The 23,735-nt window shown below is 42.6% G+C and overlaps 1 protein-coding gene across 2 annotated transcripts in view; it reads right to left on the reverse strand.

Moving 5' to 3' along the window:
* The window catches only part of SEC14L1 (SEC14 like lipid binding 1), a 52,191-nt gene that overhangs the window by 14,075 nt on the left and 14,381 nt on the right, over positions 1-23,735 (reverse strand). For both annotated transcript variants that reach the window (XM_061174881.1, XM_061174882.1), the window contains exons 3-6: positions 3,401-3,550; positions 3,161-3,292; positions 1,790-1,918; positions 815-1,049 (exon numbers count right to left, since the gene is read on the reverse strand). In XM_061174881.1, the coding sequence (XP_061030864.1) occupies positions 815-1,049; positions 1,790-1,918; positions 3,161-3,292; positions 3,401-3,550 (646 nt within the window). The remainder of the gene's footprint in view (positions 1-814; positions 1,050-1,789; positions 1,919-3,160; positions 3,293-3,400; positions 3,551-23,735) is intronic.

Genomic DNA, 23,735 nt, shown 5'->3' on the forward strand with positions numbered 1-23,735 from the left:
ATAAACTGGAAGAATGAGATTTCAAATTGAGCATAGCAAAGAAAAATTCCCACAGTGAAAAATAAAACATATTGCCAAACCAACTAAAATACCTGCCACCTGCCACCTGCCGAACAGTAATCAAGGGCACAGTTGAGCCGCAGAAAAGAACGTATGGAAAGATAAATGCCAATAATTCAACAAAACTTATGAGGGTAGAATTTTCTTGTATTTTCTTATTTTACCATGGGCACAAGGTTGAGAAATAAAAAAGGGGCGTGTGCGCGTGTCTGCGCGCACACACGGGCATAACGCACAAGAAAGGCGGCACAGCATGGTGGAGCCTGCCACTGAGCCTTGGTTAACTCACGTATAACATGAGGACGGTAAGCATTTCCTACCTAAAAGGAACGATTATGAAATGCGTGAACATTCATAAAGTGCTCAGAACAGTGCCTTGAATCTAGTAAGCCTAAAATGTGTTTGGTGATGATATAATTGTGTTAAAAAGATCAGTTCCTACCTTACAATTCCCTGAAGATACCTTCAGCTAAAATGAAAAACATTTCCTGGTCTCAATAAAAGAATAACTTGATACGCCCCTTCCTGCCCATTTTTTAAAAACTCATAAAAATAAGAAAAACTTATTTTTTTCTTAGAAGGAAGTTTCTTCATTCTAAGAGAAAAATAAAATCAATGTGTTGTATAAGCCAGAGGAAAGGGGACAGTAACAAGATCAATTTCCTGCTCGTGTGACCTCTAAGCGTCCCGAGAGGCAATGGCTCGAGGTAAGCCTGGAGTCTTGCTCTCAGAGCGAAGCCTCTATCAGACCCACCGTCAGGGGTCCCCACCGCGGGCTCGGGCGCCCCGCTCGGGGTGCTGAGGGGCTCGCTGCTCAGCCCTTCCTTTAGCGCAGGGTCTGGGACCACTACAGCCAACGGCGCTGCTGGTTTCTTGCAGGATGAGGACATCTCTGAAGAGGGTGCAAGGGAAGGTGGGGTCCAGCGGGGCACAAACGTGATGCCTTCTTCTTCTAGCTGACGAAGGTAGTACTCAATGATCTCTTTTCCCTTTGAAGCAAAACCGGTTTTAAAGTTAGTATATACTGAGCTTTCAAATTATTCATCCCTCACGGGTTTTTAAAACCGTGATAAAAACTGAGTTACATAAATAGGAAAAAGAAAAGCCAAATGCCTTCGTGGGTTTTTTTTTTTTTTTCCATAATCTTACTTCCTCTTCTCTAAAGGTCTAGCAAATCATATCTAAGATGGAATTTTTTATATAACTAGTTAAAAGCACTGATTTACCACACTGGTACTCAACATGTGCTTTGTGTCTCAATCCAAATGCTTTCCAGTATCATTTAAAACAAGCCTTCAGAAAGCACTCCTAATCCCATACGGATACATTTCGCAACCCAACTGCCACAATGATCAGCAGCAGCATAAAATCGAGATGGAAGGGAAGCCGTCCAAGGAAGACGGACCTCACCTCTCAGCGCCTGGGACCCGACAGACCCCCTGAAGTGCCTCTTCAGGGCAGCAGTGCCTTCACCACCAGGGCCCTGCCGGCACCGGGGCTGCTGGGGGCTGCTGCCCGGCCTGACTGCAGCGCTCACCTTTCCCAGAAAGTCCGGACAGGGGGCGCCAGGCCAGCGCCCACAGACCCCTCCTCCTCCGTCCCCCAGCGACCAGCGTCACCTGCAGCCCCGCCCACCCCTTCCACCCCCGGGAGCCCTGACTAACCCATCCCCAGCCTCCCGAAGAGACTCCCACCCAGCCCCTTCCTTAAAATCCCAAGACAGACTCACTTTTTTAATGTTGCTGGTATACTGTTTCATTGCAATTTTTTCCACTGTACTTTCAAAACCAAAGAAAGATTTAATATCTAAACTTGCAGACTGTTCAAAACAGGTCCAATCTTCATTTTCAGGGTGAACCTGCAGGTAAAAGAGAAAGTATTCCCACTGATTATACTGACAACTGAGAACATCATTTGCTCCTCAGTCAACTGGTACCCAGGAAAAACACTTATTTTACTAACGATGTTATTACCATGAAAACAGCGGATGGAAAAATTACACAGAGAGGTTCAAAATCATGAAAAGGCTCAAGTAATGTTTCTAAAATAGTCTAAGAATGACTATTAGAAGGAGAGCTTCATTTTCATTCTTGGTTCAGTCATTCATTTATTCATTCATTCACCATATTTATCGAGCCATGTTCTCCATCACGAACAAAACCAAGATCCCTGCTTTGTGAAGCTTACAGTCTAGCAGGAGACTGACAATTGGCCACAAACATAACAGGCAAGAAATTATATCACTGCTGGAAGACAAGCACTATGGAAAAAAGGAAAGTTGGCGCAGGGTTAAAAGGAGTGGAGGGCAGGCTACAGAACTGAACAGGGTGCTCAGGGCTGGCCTCATCGAGAAGGGGAGATCTGGGCGAAGCCCGAAGGAGGTAAGGACGGGAGGCAAGCGGAGGTCTGGAGGCAGAAGGAGCAGAGGTCCTTCGGGGAGTTCGCCTGCACGATCACAGACAGCGAGACAGCAGGCAGGCTGTGCCCAAGGCAGGCAGGACAGCAGGAGAGATTAAGAGAAAACAGGGCCTCGTGAGCCACTGCCACGCCTCCGGGCTTTTCCTCTGAGTGAAATGCAGAGACACTGCAGGGGTTTGAGCCCAAAGAAAGCATGACATGATCTGACATACTTTAAATGGATCACTTTGGATTCAGTGTCGAGGATATATTGTAGGAAAGTAAGGGTGGAAGCGGAGAGACCTATTAGGTTTTTCCTATAATCTGGTCAGAGAAGTTCTTGCAACAGGGTGGTGAGCAGTGAAGACGGGGGGGGGGGGCAGATAAACACACTCGGCTCCAATCTTCGGGGGACACAGTAGCCTGGGTCCCTCAATACACATTTCTAAAGTGTTAGAGTGGCCAGACAAGACGTGGTATATCAGTATTAAAGAAGAAATCAGGCCATCACTCGGCCGCCTGAAGTGCGACAACACCACACCTGCCGCGCTGCCGCTCCCGCTCATCAGAAACCAGGGGCTTTACGTGATGCAGAGCCGCCCTCTCAGACAAAGGCAGCCCGCGCGCACTGCTTAAAGCAGCGGCCGAACAACTCTCAGAAGCTCCGCGCCAGCACACTCGGCGCCTCTGCCCCGTTACTCACGCTGTAGCAGCAGTGCTCGTTGATGATGACGCGGTTAGAAAACGTTTCATTACGGGCCTCAATGTGCAAAGTACGTTCCCGAGAGTTCAGTGAGTTTTTCTGGATAAAATAAACATAATCGACTCCTGCAATCTTTAAAACAGAAACAGAAAGGCAACGGGTTAATAACACCCAAGAGCAACAGAAGCTATAAGCATAAATTCACCTTGGTTTTGGGGGGACTGCCTTTTAAGGTGTTACCTTTTTCAGCAGTCTAGGGGCATCTATATCCAGCTTGCAGCGCCTTTCTACAACATGAATAGCCCCATCTTCACTCCTGAATTCATTCACAGTGTCACTGTCCACAAACATCGGAATCAAAGGACACGTAGGGAACCTCCTTTCATAGGCCTATGAATAAAATTTTTTAAAAAGGAATTGAACAAAGATGTAACCTGGCAGTCTGTCATTGACAGTCTCCCTGGAATAGAATCATCTCTTAATACATGGCAACATGTTACATCACAGCTATCTTCATCTTTACACCTTAAGCTTTCATTATTTTAAAAAGAAAAAGACATTCAACGTTAATGGACTGGAAAACTCAATATAGTAAAGACGTCAATCTTCCCCATATGGATACAGAGTTTTAACATAATTCCTATCAAAATCACAGCAAGATTTTCTTCTGTAGCTTACAGACAAGATTTTAAAATTTATATGGAAAGGAGAAAGAACGGAAATAGCCAAAACAATTTTGAAAAAGAAGACCACATTGGGAGGCATCCCTCTCCTCGGTATGAAAGCTTACTACACGGCTACAGGAATCCAGGCTTTGTGCACGGGTGGAGGGAAAGACGCACAGGTCAACGGACAGAGCAGAGAGCCACAAGCTGACCCACACAAACATGACCAACTGACTTTTTTTTTTAACAAAGCCGCAAAAGCAATTCAATGGAAGAAGGATGGCCTTTTCACACATATTACTGGAGAAATTACACACCCATAGGTAAAAAAAAAAAGACCTCGACCCCTCGACCTAACCCCACACCTTACATAAAAATTATATCAAAGTGGATCATGAACTTAAACATTTCTGTAACATTCTTGAAATGACAAAATTATAGAAATGGAGAACAGATGAGTGGTTGCCAGGGGTTAAAGAAGGGTGGGGGGTGGGAGGGGAGTGGGTGTGACTACAATAGGGCAACAAGACGGGGACACTTGGGAGATGTTCTGTCTTGACTGCATCATGTCAATATCCTGGTTGTGATGATGTACAACAGCTTCCCTGGATGTTACCATTTGGGGAAGATGGGTAGCGAGCACATGGCATCGCTCCATAATATTCCTTGGGAATAATATGTTATTAATATACTATGAGTCTACCATTATCTCAAAATGCAAAAACTTAATTTAGAAAAAAGAAAGAAAAAGACTTGCTACATAATTCGTCCAAACTTTTAGAAAATGTACTTAGGCACCAGATTTAGTTTGCTCTGTAGCAATCTGTGAAGATTACTGAACTAAAGACACTGTTGAATTCACACTCAAACCTAAGCCATCCAAAGGATCACAGGTGTGCAAAAACAGGAAACCATTGGGCATGGGATGACAAAGTGTCCGGCTGTAAGAAGAAACCTGAAAAAGGAAGCCCCGGGCTTGCCTCGCAGTTCTGCTCCCCCTATAATAAGGGACGGTACCGTGAGATGTTGTCGTGTTAGACTGACAGACGCCACTCCCCTCTTAGGCGGGAGTAGAAACGGGGGCAAGGGGAATTGAGACACCCCATCTTAAATTAATGACAACCAAGCACAGATTTAAGGAAGATATTTACGGTGCTGAAAGATTAATGAAAGTGTGGAAATGGCACAGATTGCTCTGACTGCACTTCTAACAAGGTGCAAGTAGTTTCAGAGCACCATCATACTAAAAAAGTCGGCCTTCTTGGAGAAGTTCCCTGACGTTCCCCTTCAACAGGCTCGACCATTTGAATGTAAGTATACTCATCACACGAGCGGTCACAGAAGACCCCGTAAAACACCAGAGTGACCTAGCAATTCCTCCACCCAGGATGTTCACGACCATTTCATTCCAAGTAATCCTCAGTTATCTGGTGTCTCATCTTCTCTCCGTAACATTATAAAGTTACCCCAATCTCAAAAATGTATGCTGCCCTCCTGCTGTCTATATATTTATACTGTACCAAGCTAGGCAACATGGGAGGGAGGGGAAGAGGAAGCGGACAGTTCCGGAAACGGTGTCAGGGAAATACACAAGAGTGTCCTAAGAATAAGCAAGTGCTGTGAGGGCTTAAGGAGAAGAAAACACACAGCTTAGAGGAACAGAGGGACGGAGGCTTCGGAAGGCTTCCAGGGAGAGGAGGCATTTACACCGGGCCTCAAAGCATGGAAAGCGCTGTTCATAGTCAGTGATGAGGGGAGAGCACTTCCAGGAAAGAGAACCCAGGAGCGCAACTTCGAGATACCTCGGGGTGTGAGCACAGAACCACAGCCGGCAGAGGAGGGAAATGGGGGCCTGCAGTGACGCCATGACAAGGAACATCCCTGCTCAGCACCAGCCACGTAGCCAGGCCCCGAGAGCACGACGGGGGTCGGGGCGGGGGGGTGGGGGGGTGGGGGGGGGGGAGACCAGGACCAACAGAAGGCCCCGCCCTCTTCTGCAGGGAAGGAGGGAACGCCACCATGTGACCAGATGGTCAGGAAGGGAGGCAAAACCCACACGGTGACCAATTACATTTGCTTTTTAAATGTTTTTACTTTGGGAGTTGAAAATATATTCTTCATACTTATGTACTCCCCGCCATTCAAATATATTCTGAATTCCGTGACTGCTACCATGGGATGATAAATCACACGATAATTCTCTTAATGCATATTATAATAAACAACATTTAAGAAGTTTATTCAGCTGCTGAGATCGTAACATAGATAATTTAGGCCTCCATGAGGCCCTAAAATTTGTTAGTATTAAGTACTGCACACACAAACAATTCTAGAAAAAAAAATCGCTGACTATCATTTGTTCTACACACTGACACTGACACTGTCTAAACTGACTTTTAAATTTTACTACATTAAAAAAAAAAAACTGGCTTTGTCCATTCCAGCACTATGACATATCAAGAAATTGAGAATACAAGGGCTTCAAACAAAACAATTCTTTTTAAGTTACACAAAAGGTAGAGTAAGCACTTAGCAAAAAACAACCTAGGCTCGGATCTCTCCTATTTAAGTACCTATTATATATCATTTTCAAAATACCCACATCTTTAAATTCTTGAAATAGAGTGGTCAGCATAAGGCATTACCCACACAAGCTAGCCCTGAATTTAAAACATAGTAAAAACTTTCCATTCCCTGTAAAATTATCCCTCCATGTAGACTCATATTTGCAGAGACATTCATTTTTACCTCGGTATGCCCCAACCAAATGGCATTTGAGGTATCCAGGCTAACGAGCCACTAACACAGGAATCGGTATGTTCCTCTCCAAAGCTCTGTCGTTGTGGAAAGTGGTTAGTAAGCATCTACCCTCCTCCCTCCACATCCGTCACCCTGCCACCACATGCAGGGTGACACTCAGCCACAGGGCAGAGACCAAGTCCTTTTTCTCTTTGATTATCCAGGAGAACAAGGACCTTACTCAATGCCTAGTAAGAAGAGAGTCACTGTTCAATAAACATTTTTTGAAATATGGAATAGAAGCTTCCTAAATAAACCAATGAATCCAGCTTTTTGCTTCTGTGCTCACTTACCCTGGCCTATCTTTCAGAGATATGTGAGGTTAATGAGTCCTGCGTACAGTTAGCATAGAAAAACCCTAACTTTCTAGAGGGTTAAGGAAAAGGAAGACTGCAAGAAGTTGACAAAACTTTAGTCTCTGAAACTGCTTAGGATACCAGTACTCTAGTTTTTCAGCATGAACTACAACCTATAAAGTTCCTGAAGCCTCTGAAAAATAGCAGCATTCTGATTTTATTAAAAACATTAATATATGTTCTAGCTCTATCCATAGGAAGAGCCTAGAAGTGATGACACCTCAGTTGCAGTGAGCACACTTGGCATCCAGATCTTGTTTCCTAAATACCATTCCCTACTAAAAAGGAAGCTGTGCTCCTTGGAGAAATGGCTGATCACAAGTCTGGAGCAAGGAAAGGTCAAGGTTAGTCTGAAGTATTTCTTACCAGAAATCAAGGAAGTGCTCAGTGACTGATGGCGAACCAGCCTGAAGGGGTTCCACTTGCCAATCCCGGGATAATTTGAGCACCAGAAAGAAAAAAGGTGGTAAAGCTTGATAAATCATATAGTGATACTCAAGAAAAATGGGCAGGGGAGGAAATTTTACAGAAAAAGATCACCTAATAATCATAGAAGGAATGACAGAATTAGAAAAATCATCATTCTGCAACCATCAATTTATAATAACTGATTCAGGCAAGGATCATCAATGGTTGCTACAGAAAGGTAGTCGTTGGAAGATACCCCAGTCTCAAATTATCGTCCTGCCGATCATTAGCGACAAAGGCACAATGGTACCTCTATAATGGAAAGATCTAGTAGACATCACCTTAACCAAACGATTGAACTTGGGACAATCTGACAATCCAATGGTTGCAATGGAAGCACACACAAACCCACAAAGTCCTCGTGACGCAAACGGCAAACTAAAGTTAATCATGAGGAGCAATCAGACAAACCCAAATTATGGAATATTCTACAAAATAACCGGCCCGGACTCTTAAAAAAGAAAACCTGTCTGTGTCTTGAAAGATGAACAAAGAAAGCAGGGAAGTGTCTAGAATAAAGACAACTGAAGAGACAGGACTATGGAATGCAATGCTGCCCTGGTTCCCGGATTGGAATAAAAATAGCTCTATGTACTACATATTAAATAATATTATTCTATCAGTGTCAAATTTCTCAGGTATGATAATGATGACAGTTATGTAGGAGAACGTCTATTCTTCAGTATTTAGGGCAAAAGTGTTAATACGCAGCTTACTTTCAAATGGTTCTGCAAAAATAAAAATAAAAATGGTGCGTATGTGTGTGAAAAAGCGAGATAAAGCAAATGTGTTAATTTACCTGGGTGAAATGTATACAGGTGCTCGCTATACTTTATCAACTTTTTTTTTTTAATGACATTTGTTGTTGGCTTTTTAAAAATATTTATTTATTTATTTATTTATTTATTTATTTATTTGGCCGCGCTGCGTCTTAGTTGCGGCACACAGGATCTTTGTTGCAGCATGCAGGATCTTTAGTTGCTGCATGTGGGATCTAGTTCCCTGACCAGGGATTGAACCCAGGCCCCCTGCAATGGGAGCGCAGAGCCTTAGCCACTGGACCACCAGGGAAGTCCCTTTTTCAACTTTTTTTTAATAGAAATTTTTCAAAATAGAAAGTTGGGAAAAATATTAATAGGAAAAGGTAACCCTGGGGGGAAAAGTCCACGTGTAAACCAACAGTGCTTTTGCAAGTAACTGATTAAATACAACATTGTCACATTTTACACGTGAAAATGTACACAAATTTTAGGTTTGCCCACAGCCCTAGCCCAAGGCGCACCTGCTCCTCCTTGTGGGGCCTCCTGCCTGGGGCCGTGCACTGCAGCTCGGAGACGCAGGCCTAGGGAGCTCCAGCTTATGGTTTTTCAAGAGAAGCCAGCAATCCGGATTTTATGAAGCTTCCCTATTTTTATAAAACCCTGTTTGGGCCAAAGAGCCCACACTAGCAGGCCTTCAATTTTATCTCCGCAGGAAGAAATCTCTAGGAGAGAAGTAGGAAGAACCCATGTTTCAACACTCACCAGGTTCCAATCACTGCGCCAGAAGAGCAGAGGTAACTTTCAAATGTCTTCTTATTTTTTTGCCAACTATCTGCAGTATTATCAAGTCATTTCCTAATCACACTCGATATTTAACAAATACAAAAATCAAGAAAGGCTGAACAAAAGTAACTCTTCCAGAAGTAATTTCTTCAGAGGGGGAGATATGTTCTTTGATGTCTCCTCTTAAAAGGAAAAATTACTTTTGGAAGAGAAATAACCTTTGTAGTCATTTGCTCACTCTTTTTGTCTAACTTAGCCATCGTTTCAATGGTAAAAGCAGCACTAAAGCCTTTTCCATTTGCCCCTGAGAGGAGAGTTGCTTCTGGGTAACAACTCCCGCCTACCTTCCTTCCTACACCCACTCTTCCTCTTTCAAAAGGGATTTCTGAGCCTGCAATTTGGGAGCTTGGCAACAGTACTTTCGGTTTTCAACCAACCTTTGAATGCAATTGTGACATATTAAAAGCTAGTACTGTGCTAAAGAAAACCATATTTTAGTGAAGACATTTCAACTTGTGAATTAATGAGCTTAACATTGCATAGTGCCAGGAAAACCCATTTAAAAGAAATTCCATTTAAAGAACCTACCTTTAAATTGAACTACGTTCATACCCAATTTAGCCAACAAACTAAGCCAGTTGCTTTCCGTCAACTTGGCTATCCTGTGGCACCAGACTTGACCCTCATAAACAGATAGGGTTCTACCCTGGAAAGAATCAGTAAGTGAAAAATATAACCATGGCTTAAGTCTCTCTTAGAAGTTGCCAGTGTTCAAAGAAATATACAACATATCAAGAAAACATGGCAAGTTGACCAAAGTCCCTCAGTTATATTTCTACAATTCACGGAGTCTCAAAACAACAGCTACGTAAAGAGGGCCTACCATATGCAGCCCTAGGCTAAGGTTCTGGAAGACACTCAAGTGGAAGACACAGAAACACACGACTGTACACAGGGCAGCAGAGAGGCCCCAGGGAGAGGTGAGCAACACGGAAGGGGCTGTATGACAACAACGCCCCGGCCGGGTGGTTCCAGAGGCTTCTCGGAGGAAGTAGGTCTGCCGGGGGTCTTCAAGGGTGGGCAGCTTTACAGAAGTAACCCGAAGAGAAGGAAACATCCCTGGGGGGAGGAACAGGAGCAGAACCAAAAGGAAGCCAAGCTGGACGAGCCCCAGGGAGGCTGCCAGGTTCCCTGGGAGCAGCTAGACCACGTGGGTCGCTGCCCCGACAGCAGCAAGCTCCACGTCTGTGGCTGAAACTCAAAAGCAGATAAACATCCAAACTAATTCCAGACGTGAAAAGTGACAAGTACCCAGGGAACCCGGGGGCCCTGCACTGCACCTTGTCACAATTCAGCCCTCGGTGGGCCCTCGCACTCCACCTCTAAACCGAGGTTCCAAATCACACGCCATTTGTGAATAAATGTGTTCATACTTAACAAGATATTGATAAAACCAAAATTTGTAGAAATTTGAGCCCTTTTAAAGAAAAGTTATAATCCAGTTAGTCATGATATACTTCATTCATCCAAATACTTATTGACAACCCAATCAGATTAACTATTTTCAAACTAGTACAAGACCAACAAAGGAACAACGGTAAAATGGCACACACAATTATATTAGTAAGTGCTATATTTAACCCAAAGTCATTTCCCTCAATCACCAGTCTTCAGATAGACCAATATATCAAGTCATAACAACAGGCTGGATACCCACTGGTAAAATCAAACAAGAAAATATAATGATTATACTAAAACTAAAAAGATATATATAAAAATTTAATATACTCCAAGCCATTTCCCTTTAAGATCAAACATATCTGAAGTTTAAATTATGAATTTCATCTTAGACAACCTCAAATTCCATGGTCCTGATAATACACTTTTTTTTAAATTAATTTTTATTGGAGTATAGTTGCTTTACAATGTTCTGTTGGTTTCTACTGCACAGCAAAATGAATCAGCCACACACATGCATACATCCCCTCCTTTTTGGATTTCCCTCCCATCTAGGTCACTGCAGAGCATTAAGTAGAGTTCCCTGTGCTATACACGATGTTCTCATTAGTCATCTAATTTATACATAGTATCAATAGTGTATATGTGTCAATCCCAATCTCCCAATCCATCCCACCCCTCCCTTTCCCCCTTGGTATCCAAACCTAACACACTTTTTCCAGCGGTAATATTTAGTCTGGAAAAGACTTGAGTTCAACCTATGGTGCCATAATGTCTAAGGAAAGGGCATCTAACAGAATCACATAACCCAATAAGAAGTTGATTTCTTTTCTAGAACCTTCTCGTTGAAATGTGATTTTGATGAATATGTGGAGGGCACAATTATAGCTGAAAGAACAGATGGTGAATGCATTGCTCACATACCATGCACCAAAACTCTTGCAACTCTAAACATTTTAGACAGTTTTACCAGGAACGTATCCCTTTCTCCCAACACGCACTCTCACAGTGCACAATGATATAAACCAGCTCTGTTTACTTTTGATAAATGAGCCATTTCAACATACATTACTCTGCACAACAGAGGGGGAATGCGCAAACACTGAGAAGAAACGTGGGGAATTTTGCACCAACACGTCACAGTTTCTCTCACTCATAAATCCACTCCTTTGCTTCAACAGTCCTAAACATGAAATATTTTTGTTAAAGGATAAGAAACTTCAGAACTGCTTCTAAAATCCACATCTTTTCTCTTGGGAAACAGCACACAGACTCAGGGCATTCGTGCCAATTGGCGTGTCGGGCCTGCATGAAGGAAAGTCACTACTTCCAGTGACCGTCTGTGTCCTCCGCCCTTCACTCACACTGGACTCCACCTTTACCACCTGCCCCCTAACGGACCTTCAGACGACTATTAGCAGGCAACAGTGACACAATTCTAAAGGACCTGGTAAAAATTACCCACAAAATTAGAAGACTTCACACGTAAAAAGTTTTAATTCCACAGAGAGGTCAATAATCTGATTTATCCATACTATGATATTGTTAAATAGTATCCAAAAAGAAAAAAACAGTAGTAGGGTTTTTTGTTTTTTGTTTTATTTTGGCTGCGTTGCTGCGTCTTTGTTGCTGCGCTCGGGCTTTCTCTGGTTGTGGTGAGCGGGGGCTACTCTTTGCTGCGAGGCGCAGGCTTCTCTTTGCAATGGCTTCTCTTGTTGCTGAGCACGAGCTCTAGGCTCACAGGCTTCAGGAGCTGCAGCACGCGGGCTTCAGTAGTTGTGGCACGTGGGCTCAGTAGTTGCGGCTCACAGGCTTCGTTGCTCCGCAGCATGTGGGATCTTCCCGGATCAGGGATCGAACCCGTGTCCTCTGCATTGGCAGGCGGATTCTTAACCACTGCGCCACCAGGGAAGTCCCAGTAGTAGGGTTTTTGACCTCTTAAAATATCTGGTTCGTGATGCCCATGTACTTGACTCTACTCCAAAAGGCAGCATTCTTGCAGATCTGAATGACAAGTGGGATGGAAGTGCTCTGAACCCAAATTCAGGGCGATGGTCGCTTCCCAAACAGCCACACAAGTTGTTCTTAGAGAGTTCTATCCATTTTAAGATTTTCTACCACAAATTTTCCTAATCCTTTGGGTCCTAGAAACAAGCACTAGTTCATGACCTCCCCCCCCCCAAAAAAAATATCAGTGAGCAAAGAAACAAAGGAGTGGGTACAACAGAGCAGCAGGCAAATATTAGCAAAGAACTGGGACATCACCCATAAAGCATAATTGGACAGTGCCCGGCACCCACTGAACTCTCCCTGCAACATACAGTGAATTGTGGTTGTGATTTTATACTGCACATACGACAGTCATGTGTCCTGCTAACAAACTGTTCCTGGTTCATGGGAAATGTCTACATGTCAATATTTTATAATGTTCAGCAAGGAGTACCATGGCATCTAAGTATCTGAGCCATCGCTATGAGGTCAAAACAAGCAGGAAACAAAGAATTCTGCTTAGAAGAAAAAGAATCATCTAAACCTACTTACAAACTGGCTTGTTTACATTGGCTAAAGCAAGACTAGCACGGGGCTCTTGCTTTAGATACAATGCACAACAGGAAGCCAGTCTCAGGTGGGCCCTGGTTGAAGACGGAGCAGACGTTACCCCTTCTCTCCTTGCCAAACCTAACACGTATGTGGATGCTGTATCGTGAAAGCCGTGACTTAGAGAGGCCTTCCAGAATATTGTACCTCAAAGTTCTTGTAATGTGTTCCTCTTCAAGAATTTCCAGGCAAGACCACCTGCAAACTTTTGTTAACACAATTTAATAGACTGACAGAGTTACTGGGTTTTCAAATAAAACTCAAAGGATAATCAGTATGCTTGATTAACTGCATCTTCTGCATTTTAATTTAGATTAGAAAACCATAGCCACCCACACCTGTCCGACTGTGTCACTTTCTGAAAGATCTCAAGATTGACATCTAAGTCAATAGCCTGGGGGCTCCATACTTCCAGTGGGTTTATTTTCTTGAAGATAATCATTGATGACATTTCTGACTGGCTTATCTGGGGTCATCTGTCCTTTAAAGCACTGTCACTTGGTGCTCTATGTCAGAGGTTCCCAAATTTCGGTTCACAGCACCCTTGGAATCTCAGCAACTTTTTCACAGTGCCCCAAAGCCAAAAGAAATACCATTTATTAGACTATTAGGTCCAAACAATTTAAAAAGCATTTGTGTCTTAATAACTTAGTAACCATTTGAAAGAAATAATGCACTTAAGTTGAAGGCAAAGATGTTTTTGTTTCATTCCTAAATAACCAGAATTACCTGAGGGTGTGTGCACCTCTTAAGAATCAAGCTGGAACCACACTGCTGCCCTAATTTCCTGTTGGACACCAACTTCTCTGTGGCACTTGCCTTTTAGCATAGCAACCACTGCAACCCTAGCTTCACCAAGATGTGACACCATCAAAGGAAATGCAGTGTGATCCTGACCCGTGAACTACCTTGAACTAGGAGTCTGCAGTGTTTAAGAAATGTGGAGTATCACTACGCTTCCTCAAAACTTAAAAATATCCCATAGCACTGGGGTGCTCTGGGGTGCCTCAGAACACAGTTTGGGAACTGTGGCTCCAAGTGCTTTGAATTTTATTCATTCATTCACAAATCCCTCTGCCTATAAATACATTATTCAAAATGCAAACAAATGAGCTTCAATCCAAGTGATTATCCTCTACTATAAAACTTTCAAAGGGTCCAGTGTTCAAGTTAAGTTTCCAATTTCTGCATAAAGGCCTTCAAAAATCTAAGAGAGGGGTGAGCAAACCTTTGCCGTAAGTGAAGGGCCAAATAGTAAATATTTTCAGCTTTCTGGGCCAGTCTCTGTGGTAAATATTCAACTCTGCCTTTTGAGGACAGAAACCGCCACAGACAATATGTGAACAAATTGAGTACAGTTGGGTTCCAATAAAACTGTATTTATAGAGACTGAAATTTGAATTTCACATACTTTTCACATGTCATAAAATAGTCTTTTGAATTTTTCCCAACCGCTAAAAAATGTAAGAATGATTTTTAGCTTGTGTACAAAAACAGACAGCAGGCCATCGTGTGCCCACTCCTGATCTAAGAGATTAACTGTAACAGGTTCCATTTAATTATCTTCTCACAAAAATTCAAGAGTTATTTTAAATGCCAACCAGTCAAAATTGTGAAGGACAAAAACTTGAAATAAAATAGAAAGGACTATAAAACCAATGGACTGTCACTTACTGTACTTGTACTTAACTGTTCTCCGTTATACAGCGGGGTCCCAACAGATGCACATCTAACTTACATACACAAATTTGACTATGTACATTTAACCCAAAAAAGGAAGTGGGGAGGAGGGGAGAGGAAAGAATGAATGTGAATAATGAGGGTAACTCCTACCATTCCACTCAATGAACAGATGCGCTCCAGAACCATCTCTTCTATAACCTGCAGCCACCAACCACATGCGGCTATTTAAATTTCATTAAAAGCAAATAACATTAAAATTCAGTCCCTCAGTCTCACTGGCCACATTTCAAGTTCAAGAAGTTGCTCTGATCTTCTTGACTGACTCACCATGAATAACTTAAATCTGCAGCAAACATTCCGACCTGACAACTACATATCTCTGTCCTCGTTACTGTCCTTAGAATGTCTGTAAGGCTGTGGTGGCACATGCCCGAAATAATAAGTCTTATGATAAATTTCTTCTCTCCATGAAACCCAAGAGTCATTCATACTTGTTGATAAATGAATCTAGTATGAGTTTCAAATCTGTTTGATCAACTAGGCTTTTTTAATTAAAGCCTTTTGTCTAGAAGCAGAATAGGAGGCTGCGCTACCTATTTAAAATTTTCTGGCATCAGAGGGAAATTTTTTAAAAAACAGGCAGCCTCTGAACGCACACCAATCATAAAGCCAACTTACAGGTAAACATCAGCTAATTCTTTCAAGGACAGCTGACTGAGGTGGCTCAAAGGCCTTTTCTGAAGAGATTCTGGGGGCAGAGGGACCACTGTCAGGCCACCGGCCCTGCCCGCCTCTGGAAGCCACACCTCCCGCCCCTGCAAGCTCCCTTCCTGTTCAACTCTTCCCCCAACTTTACCCACTGTATCCCTCCCTCTCTAGCTCCCCATGAGTTAAAGATCTAGTTTTGTTTTCTGCCTAGAATATAACCTCAGTAACTGGCTTTTTCTCTTTCTTCTTTTTTTTTTTTTGGTTTACCGACTGAAAAGTATCCCTTTGTTTTCTAGTTTACAAATATTAATCCTAACTTGAAAATAAATGATAGGTTTTACTCTTGATTCTAACATCTAAAATATTAGAAAGGTACTACTGAATCAAAAAGTATTATCTTTTTTTAATGCCTATGTTTTCCACTGCAATGTATACAAATAATGGAACAGTCTTCAGCAATACAATGTAATGAACTATCTTTCATCCACAATGAATGAATGAATCCAAAATAATTATGCTGAATCAAAGAGGCTAGACAAAAAAAAAAAAAGTTTACGTTTCTATTTCCGTAAAATTCTAGGAAATACAAACTAATTTATAGTAACAAAAAGCAAATCAGTGGTTGCCTGGAGGTGGAGGTGTGTTGGTATGGGAAGGAGGGAGAAATTACAATGGGACATAAAGCACTTTTGGGGTGATGGATATGTTCACTATGGTAATTATGGTGACGGTTTCACAGGTATACATATGTCAAAACTTATCCAACTATGTATTTTTAAAACATACAGTTTATTATTTGTCATTTACACCTCAATAAAGCTGAAAAAAGCAATAAAAACATAAATACATATAGTTTTAATTGGCAGGCCAACTCAGGGAAGCATTTCTAATACTGACCAGTATTTCCTGATAAAGAAGCTTGATTCGCCATCATCAGCACAGCTGGAAAACTCAAGGTTAAGTGAAAAGGAACGCAGCATAAAGGCTTTATTCATAATTGCCCAAAACTGGAAGCAATCAAGATGTCCTACGAAAGGTGAATGGATAAACAGACTGTGTGTGGTACATCCACACAATGGAGTCTTCTTCAGCAATAAAGAGAAATGGGCTATCGAGACACAAAAAGACGTGCTAGAAACTTAAATGATTATTGTTTAATGAAAGAAGCCTGTGTGAAAAGGCTGCAGACTGTATGATCCCACCTATCTGACGCTCTGGAAAAGGCAACACTAGCAACAGAATAAAAAGACCAGGGGCTGCCAGTGCTGGAGGGGAGAAGGGAGGGATGAAGGGGTGGGGCACAGAGGAGTTATAGGGCAGTGAAACTACTCTGTAGGACACTGTCCTTGTGGACACGTGACATTATACATTTGTCAAAACCCACAGGCCTGTACAACACAGAGAGTGAATCCTAATGTAGACAATGGACTTTAGTTAATAATAACGTATAAACGCTGGCTCACCAATTAAAACAAACACACCACGCAAGATGTTAATAATAGGGGAAGCTGTAGAGGGGTATATAGCAACTCTGTACTATCTGCTCAATTTTCTGTAAACCTAAAACTGCTCTAAAATCTATTAAATATGAAAAAAAAGAAAGGGATCAAGTAACACCTTGGCCAAAGGTAAAAGCCTATTAACTACCTGTGGTATAAGAAAACAAAAAGAAAAGGAAAAAACTTCTTCTAAGAAGAACCTAGAGAAATTCGTAACATCATTTATTCAACAAACATTCGCTCCAGTGCCCATGACAGGCACTGCAGAGCAGGCACCGGGGACGCAGGAATGGAAGGCCAGGGCCCACCCTGCCAAGAGCTCTCACCAAGGTGGGCAAGGGGAAAGGAGCAGCACCGCCTCCCCACGGCCGTACCATAAGCAGGTTCATGAAGATTAACGCATGTACTGGGCAGACTCTTCCTGTGAAACAAGTTTCTCCCCCCTTTAAAATGAGGAAACAGGGGCTTCCCTGGTGGCGCAGTGGTTAAGAATCCGCCTGCCAAGGCAAGGGACACGGGTTTGAGCCCTGGTCTGGGAAGATCCCACATGCCGCAGAGCAACTAAGCCCGTGTGCCACAACTACTGAGCCTGTGCTCTAGAGCCCATGTGCCACAACTACTGAGCCTGCGTGCCACAACTACTGAAGCCCACGTGCCTAGAGCCCGTGTTCTGCAACAAGAGAAGCCACTGCAATGAGAAGCCTGTGTACCGCAACGAAGAGTAGCCCCCGCTCGCCGCAACTAGAGAAAGCCCGCACGCAGCAATGAAGACCCAACCCAGCCAAAACTAAATAAATAAAATAAATAAATTTATTAAAAATATATAATAATAAAATGAGGAAACAGAGGAGGAGAGAAGTCACATCCCGGGATCTGAACCCAGGTGTGTCCCAGAGCAACGTCATGTCTCAGAGCACAGGCCCTGGAAGAGAAAACCTGCCTTCAACCCCAGTCCTACCATCAGAAGAGGGCCTTGGGAAGGTTACTCAATTTATTTCACTGAGCCTCAATTTCTTCATCTTCAATTCATCTTAGTTTCTTCATCTTCTTTAATGTACAGAATTGTGGAAGATTAAAAAAAGAAAATGTAGAGTGTTTAACAGCCCTGACACAGGATAAGTACAAAACTCAAAAAATGTAGCTACTGTTCCAGGCTGCGCACAAACTTCTCAAAGACAAAAGTGATCACTAAGCAAAGACACTGCCACCCACAGTCCAGGAACCAACTTGGCTCTGCACAAAAAGAGGAAGAGAACCTTTCTAATGTGAATGGCTTTAAAAGCTAAACATTTTCATTTGACATTTACCTTCTCTACTATACTTTGAAAATGCACCCCCAAAATCCATGTGTTCACCAAGCTAAAATGATAATTATATCCTCCATGGCCCTAAAAACACAGGATGTAAATATCATGAGGCTTGGTTGGAAACTAATTATCTTAAGTTTATAATTAGCCAACTGAAAAAAAGAAGGAACTAGGTGTAAGTAATATCACATAGGTCTCTTTCCTTCTTTAAGGAAAAGAAAAAGCCAAAAGGGGATAAAGATAGAGATGATACTATTTCAATTTAGGCTCTGAGTAAAATATTCCCTCTGTAATATGAAATACAAGAAACACATGGATTTAGTTATATAAGTCATTAATTAGCTAAATATACTATACTCAGTTGCTGGAAGCAGAAAATATGGCCCCAAAGATAAACGACCAAAGCTGGGAAGAGAACTTTCATAAAATAAACGGGGGGAAGGGGAGTTGCTGAGGAACAAGATGTCCTCTGAAAGGTTAGGGTTACAGGTAGCCCTGAATCAGGCTTAATGCTAATGGTATCAACATCTTCCACAGAATGAAGAAACACAGTATACTTGGAAGGGAAAGAACTCGTGTCAGGAAACGAATTGCTCAGCTCCCATCACGACCTGAATGAACGTAAACATCAGACCGCTGTTCCCACAATCCTGGAACGTCATCTACTGTTCCAAGGACAAAAGCCTTCTCTGGGTAACCTTGCACAACTGTCTACCTGAGGGCGCCAGCACTCATGGCCTCACACTATTTTAAACTCAGAGCTCCTAGCGACTTGCCGTCCACTCCCTCCCTGCCACCCCTGCCGCCCAATTACCAGGTATTCACCTCAGCCACACAACAGCGCCCTTTCCCTCCTCTCCTCCAGCACTGTCACTTCAGGACTCAGACACAAACCAAGGAGCCACACGGCAGAGCCAACAGAGAGCCTGGGCTGGAGTATCACCAGGCCTTGATTTGAATCTCAGTGGTACCACCTACAAGCGCCAGCCTTCTGTTACAGAAAAGAGCAAGAAAGGCTGCGAGCCACCAAAGATGGAGCATTAGGGGGAAAGCTTACTGCCCAGCCGGGAACCAGGTCAGACACAGACAGATCAGAGGGAGAACGAGGCTGCGGGAAGAGGGCTGGGGAGGAACTTCAAAGCCAAGACTGCAAACTAGCCCCGTCCAGAATCAGGAAAGCCAAGGGTCTGAGCGCTGCCTGCGGAGGGGCGAGATCCGGGTTTGCCTGGAGGTGAGCCAGCTGCAGGCGGTCTGGGTTTACATGCAACCGGATCAGAGCCACGTTACCTGGGCCGTCTGCACCACGGTCAGTGGGCGAGGCGGCCAGGGCAGGGACGGTCACTTGGCAAGCAATTTAAATCTCAGTTTTCTCATTTGTAAAGTGGATTAAGAGAACAGCCTATCCCAAAGGTACAAACTTCCACTTATAAGCTAAATAAGTCCTGGGGATGTTAACTATACTGTATTGTACATTTGAAAGTTGGTAAGAGATCTTAAAAGTTATCATAACAAGAAGGAAAAATGTGTAACTGTGAGGTGATGGATGTCAACTAAACTTAGGGTAATCATTTCACAATATGTACATAAATCATTACATTGTTAAATGAATACAATGTTAGATATCAATTATATCTCAAAAAAGAGGGGGGAGAGGGGAGAAGAGCCTACCCCACAAAGCAAGTGTGAGCAATGAATGAGATACTGGCATACAGCACCCGATACATGCTCGTCATTATTCTTAGGTCTTTTAGAGGTTCTTTAAGTGTTTCTTAAATGGTGGCTCAGCTGTGAGACCCCCGTCTGCCCACAGGGGCCCAGGCAACCAGGTCTCCTCGAGGGGCTGTATGCCGTCCGGTTGCCCACTGCATGCTCAAGGCCTAGCACAGAGGAATGCCCGACCAGTCCCCTCCAGGAGATAAGATAAGAAGACCTCTGAAGGCAGAACTCGTTTTGAAATTGTTTCCCATCCCCCTATGGCATCCAGGCCTACTTTGCCTTCCCATTACATGACTAACATTCTCCAACGAAACTGCCTTAAAAGTTTTAAGCTTTAAGTTAAAAACATGACACAGTTGTATTTGAGGGCCATTCACAATCTAAAATTTCCTTCATGAAAAACAAACATGACCATGAGAATCACAAACATAAAAAGATATTTTTTTTCCCCACCATTCCCCTGTATGGTGACAAAGCAGAGTCAAAATGTTTATGTTGTGTTAATTTCCACAGATTTCAGTCAGACCCGGAAGTTGAAGACACTGCTATCCCTATTTTCTATTCTCAGCCTTACCAGTCAATACTCAATTTTAAGTCAAAGAACTATGACTCCTGATCCATCGCGCGGAAGGGCTGCCCACTATCATTGAAAACAGTTGAGCCAACAAGCCACTCAGGTGAATGTTTATCTCCCTCCCCAACCTCTGGTTGGTTTCAACCTTGGTTGTGTGTCAAACAAAACCCAATTTAAGGACCTAACTGATTTGGATTCATGAAAGTATAGCAAAATCTATCTCAGAGAAACTGTTTGAGTAACGTACAAACTCCTTTTAAAAGATAAAAGTTTCCTTGGACCTTTAATGTTAACCAGTTATTTTTACTATAATGTTACTTAAATATGTACAAACAAACTGGGCAAAAACTCATACAATTATAAAATTCAAACTATCGATATAGGGACTTCCCTGGCGTTGCAGTGGTTAAGAATCTGCCTGTCAATGCAGGGGACACAGGTTTGAGCCCTGGTCCAGGAAGATCCCACATGCCGCAGAGCAACTAATCCTGTGTGCCACAACTACTGAGCCTGCGCTCTAGAGCCCGTGAGCCACAACTACTGAGCCCGCGCACCTAGAGCCTGTGCTCCGCAACAAGAGAAGCCACCGCAATGAGAAGCCTGCGCTCCGCAACGAAGAGTAGCCCCCGCTCACCACAACTAGAGAAAGCCCGTGTGCAGCAACGAAGACCCAATGCAGCCAAAAATAAGTAAGTAAATAAATTCAGAAGTGGGTTGATGGAGGAAAATGGCATGAACCCCACCCACAGTATCAAGGCCCACCCCCCCGCCAAAAAAAAAAACTAACAATATACATTTAACGAGAAGGATGACAGTTTGTTGAAGCTGAATTCCTCCTTCAACATAAATACGGAACTGATCAGCAAGGCACAGTTGCTTTCAAACCTGGCAGGCCCACACCAAGGGATGCTGTTTGATGATTCACCACTCCCGCCACTTTTCGCTATTTAAACCTGTATTTGTACAGCCCCCTGTCTGTGAAGTAACTTAGCTTATACTTGGCTCAAACACATCATTTACATATTAATTCCACCTCTATCCTTTTTGTATTTGCTTTCAACCATTAAAATAGTATTGTCTGGCAAACAACCGCAATCAAAAAATGGGCAGAAGACATTTCTCCAAAGAAGACGTATAGATGACCAATAGGCACATGAAAAGATGCTCAACATAGATAACTATTAGAGAAATGCAAATCAAAACTACAACGAGGTAACACCTAACACCGGTCAGAATGGCCATCATCAAAAAGTCTACAAATAACAAATACTGGAGAGGGTGTGGAGAAAAGGGAACTCTCCTACACTGTTGGTGAGAATGTAAATTGGTGCAGCCACTATGGAAAACAGTATGGAGGTTCCTTAAAAAACTAAAAATAGAGCTACCATATGATCCAGCAATCCCACTCCTGGGCATATATCCGGAGAAAACCATAATTCAAAAAGATACATGCAGGACTTCCTTGGTGGCGCAGTGGTTAAGTATCTGCCTGCCAACGCAGGGGACATGGGTTCGAGCCCTGGTCTGGGAAGATCTCACATGCCGCGGACCAACTAAGCCCGTGCGCCACAACTACTGAGCCTGTGCTCTAGAGCCCGCGAGCCACAACTCCTGAAGCCCACGTGCCACAACTACTGAAGCCCGTGTGCCTAGAGCCCGTGCTCCACAACCAGAGAAGCCACCGCAATGAGAAGACCACAGACCACAACGAAGAGTAGACCCTGCTCGCCACAACTAGAGAAAGCCCATGCACAGCAACGAAGACTCAACGCAGCCAAAAATAAATAAATAAATAAATAAATTTATTTAAAAAAAAAAAAGATACATGCACCCCAATGTTCATCACAGCACTATTTACAACAGCCAAGACATGGAAGCAACCTACATGTCCATCGACAGATGAATGGATAAAGAAGATGTGGTTTGTGTTTAAAAACACACATACACACACACACACACACATGCACACACACACACTGGAGTACTACTCAGCCATAAAAAAGAATGAGATAATGCCATTTGCAGCAACATGCATGGACCTAGAGATTATCATACTAGGTGAAGTAAGTCAGAAACAGAAAGACAAATACCATACGATATCACTTACATGTGGAACCTAAAATAATGACACAAATGAACTTATTTACGAAACAGAAACAGACTCACAGACATAGAAAACAAACTTATGGTTACCCAAGGGGAAAGGGGATGGAGGAGGGATAAATTAGGAGTTTAGGATTAGCAGATACAAACTACTATATATAAAATAGATAAACAACAATGTCCTACTGTATAGCACAGAAAACTGTATTTAATATCTTGTAATACACCATAATGGAAAATATGAAAAAGAATATATATACATATAACTGAATCACTTTGCTGTACACCAGAAACTAAGACAACATTGTAAATCAACTATACATCAATAAAAAGAAAAAAGTACTGTTTGGTGCCCCCAAAATAAACTTAAAAGCAAAACATATACTGTCTAATAGCACTTAGCTATGAATACGATAGGTATCCAGATGATCTCAATGTGTTTATTTTTTCCAATTATCAAAATAAAAGCACAACATTAACCAATCCCTGTTAGAGAATTAAAGGATAATAGTCAGAAAAAATAGAGGTATACACATCTTTAGGTAGATCTTTATACTTAAGATATCTTGTCTCTGTTAATAAATCTTGAAGGTCAAATGTTTCACAGGCCACAGTTACTTAAGCCCTAGGCAAACAAGAAATGTCTGGAGTGCTATGAAGGGTTTCTCTTCTCTTCGTTTTTTGTATTTGAAACAGTCACATGACTGATCCATGACCCAACGGAATCCAAAACATGCCATGATTTTCCAAAAATATTCCTAATCCATGAAATTTTTTGCCTAATAGAGAGCAAACTGAGTATATGTGACAATAAAAATAGCAGTTTTGCATATTCTTCTTCAAATTAAGCTGTATTTGGCAGAGAACTGTTTTACTTTCCAGAGTGTAAAAAATAAATTCGTGGACTTCAGAAGAGCATTTGATATTCCAGGGACCTGCAGCTGTCAGCTTTTAAAGATGCCATGTGTTTGCCCACATAAAAGAATGTAATGAGCTATGGAAATATTATCCGGTCTCATGAACCAGAATAAAAAAATCCACCATCAGTAGGCTGACAGTAGGAGTTGGTTTACTCCATCAGGAAAATATCTACCAAG

Source organism: Eubalaena glacialis, chromosome 19, assembly GCF_028564815.1.
Source record: "Eubalaena glacialis isolate mEubGla1 chromosome 19, mEubGla1.1.hap2.+ XY, whole genome shotgun sequence".
NCBI lineage: Eukaryota > Metazoa > Chordata > Mammalia > Artiodactyla > Balaenidae > Eubalaena > Eubalaena glacialis.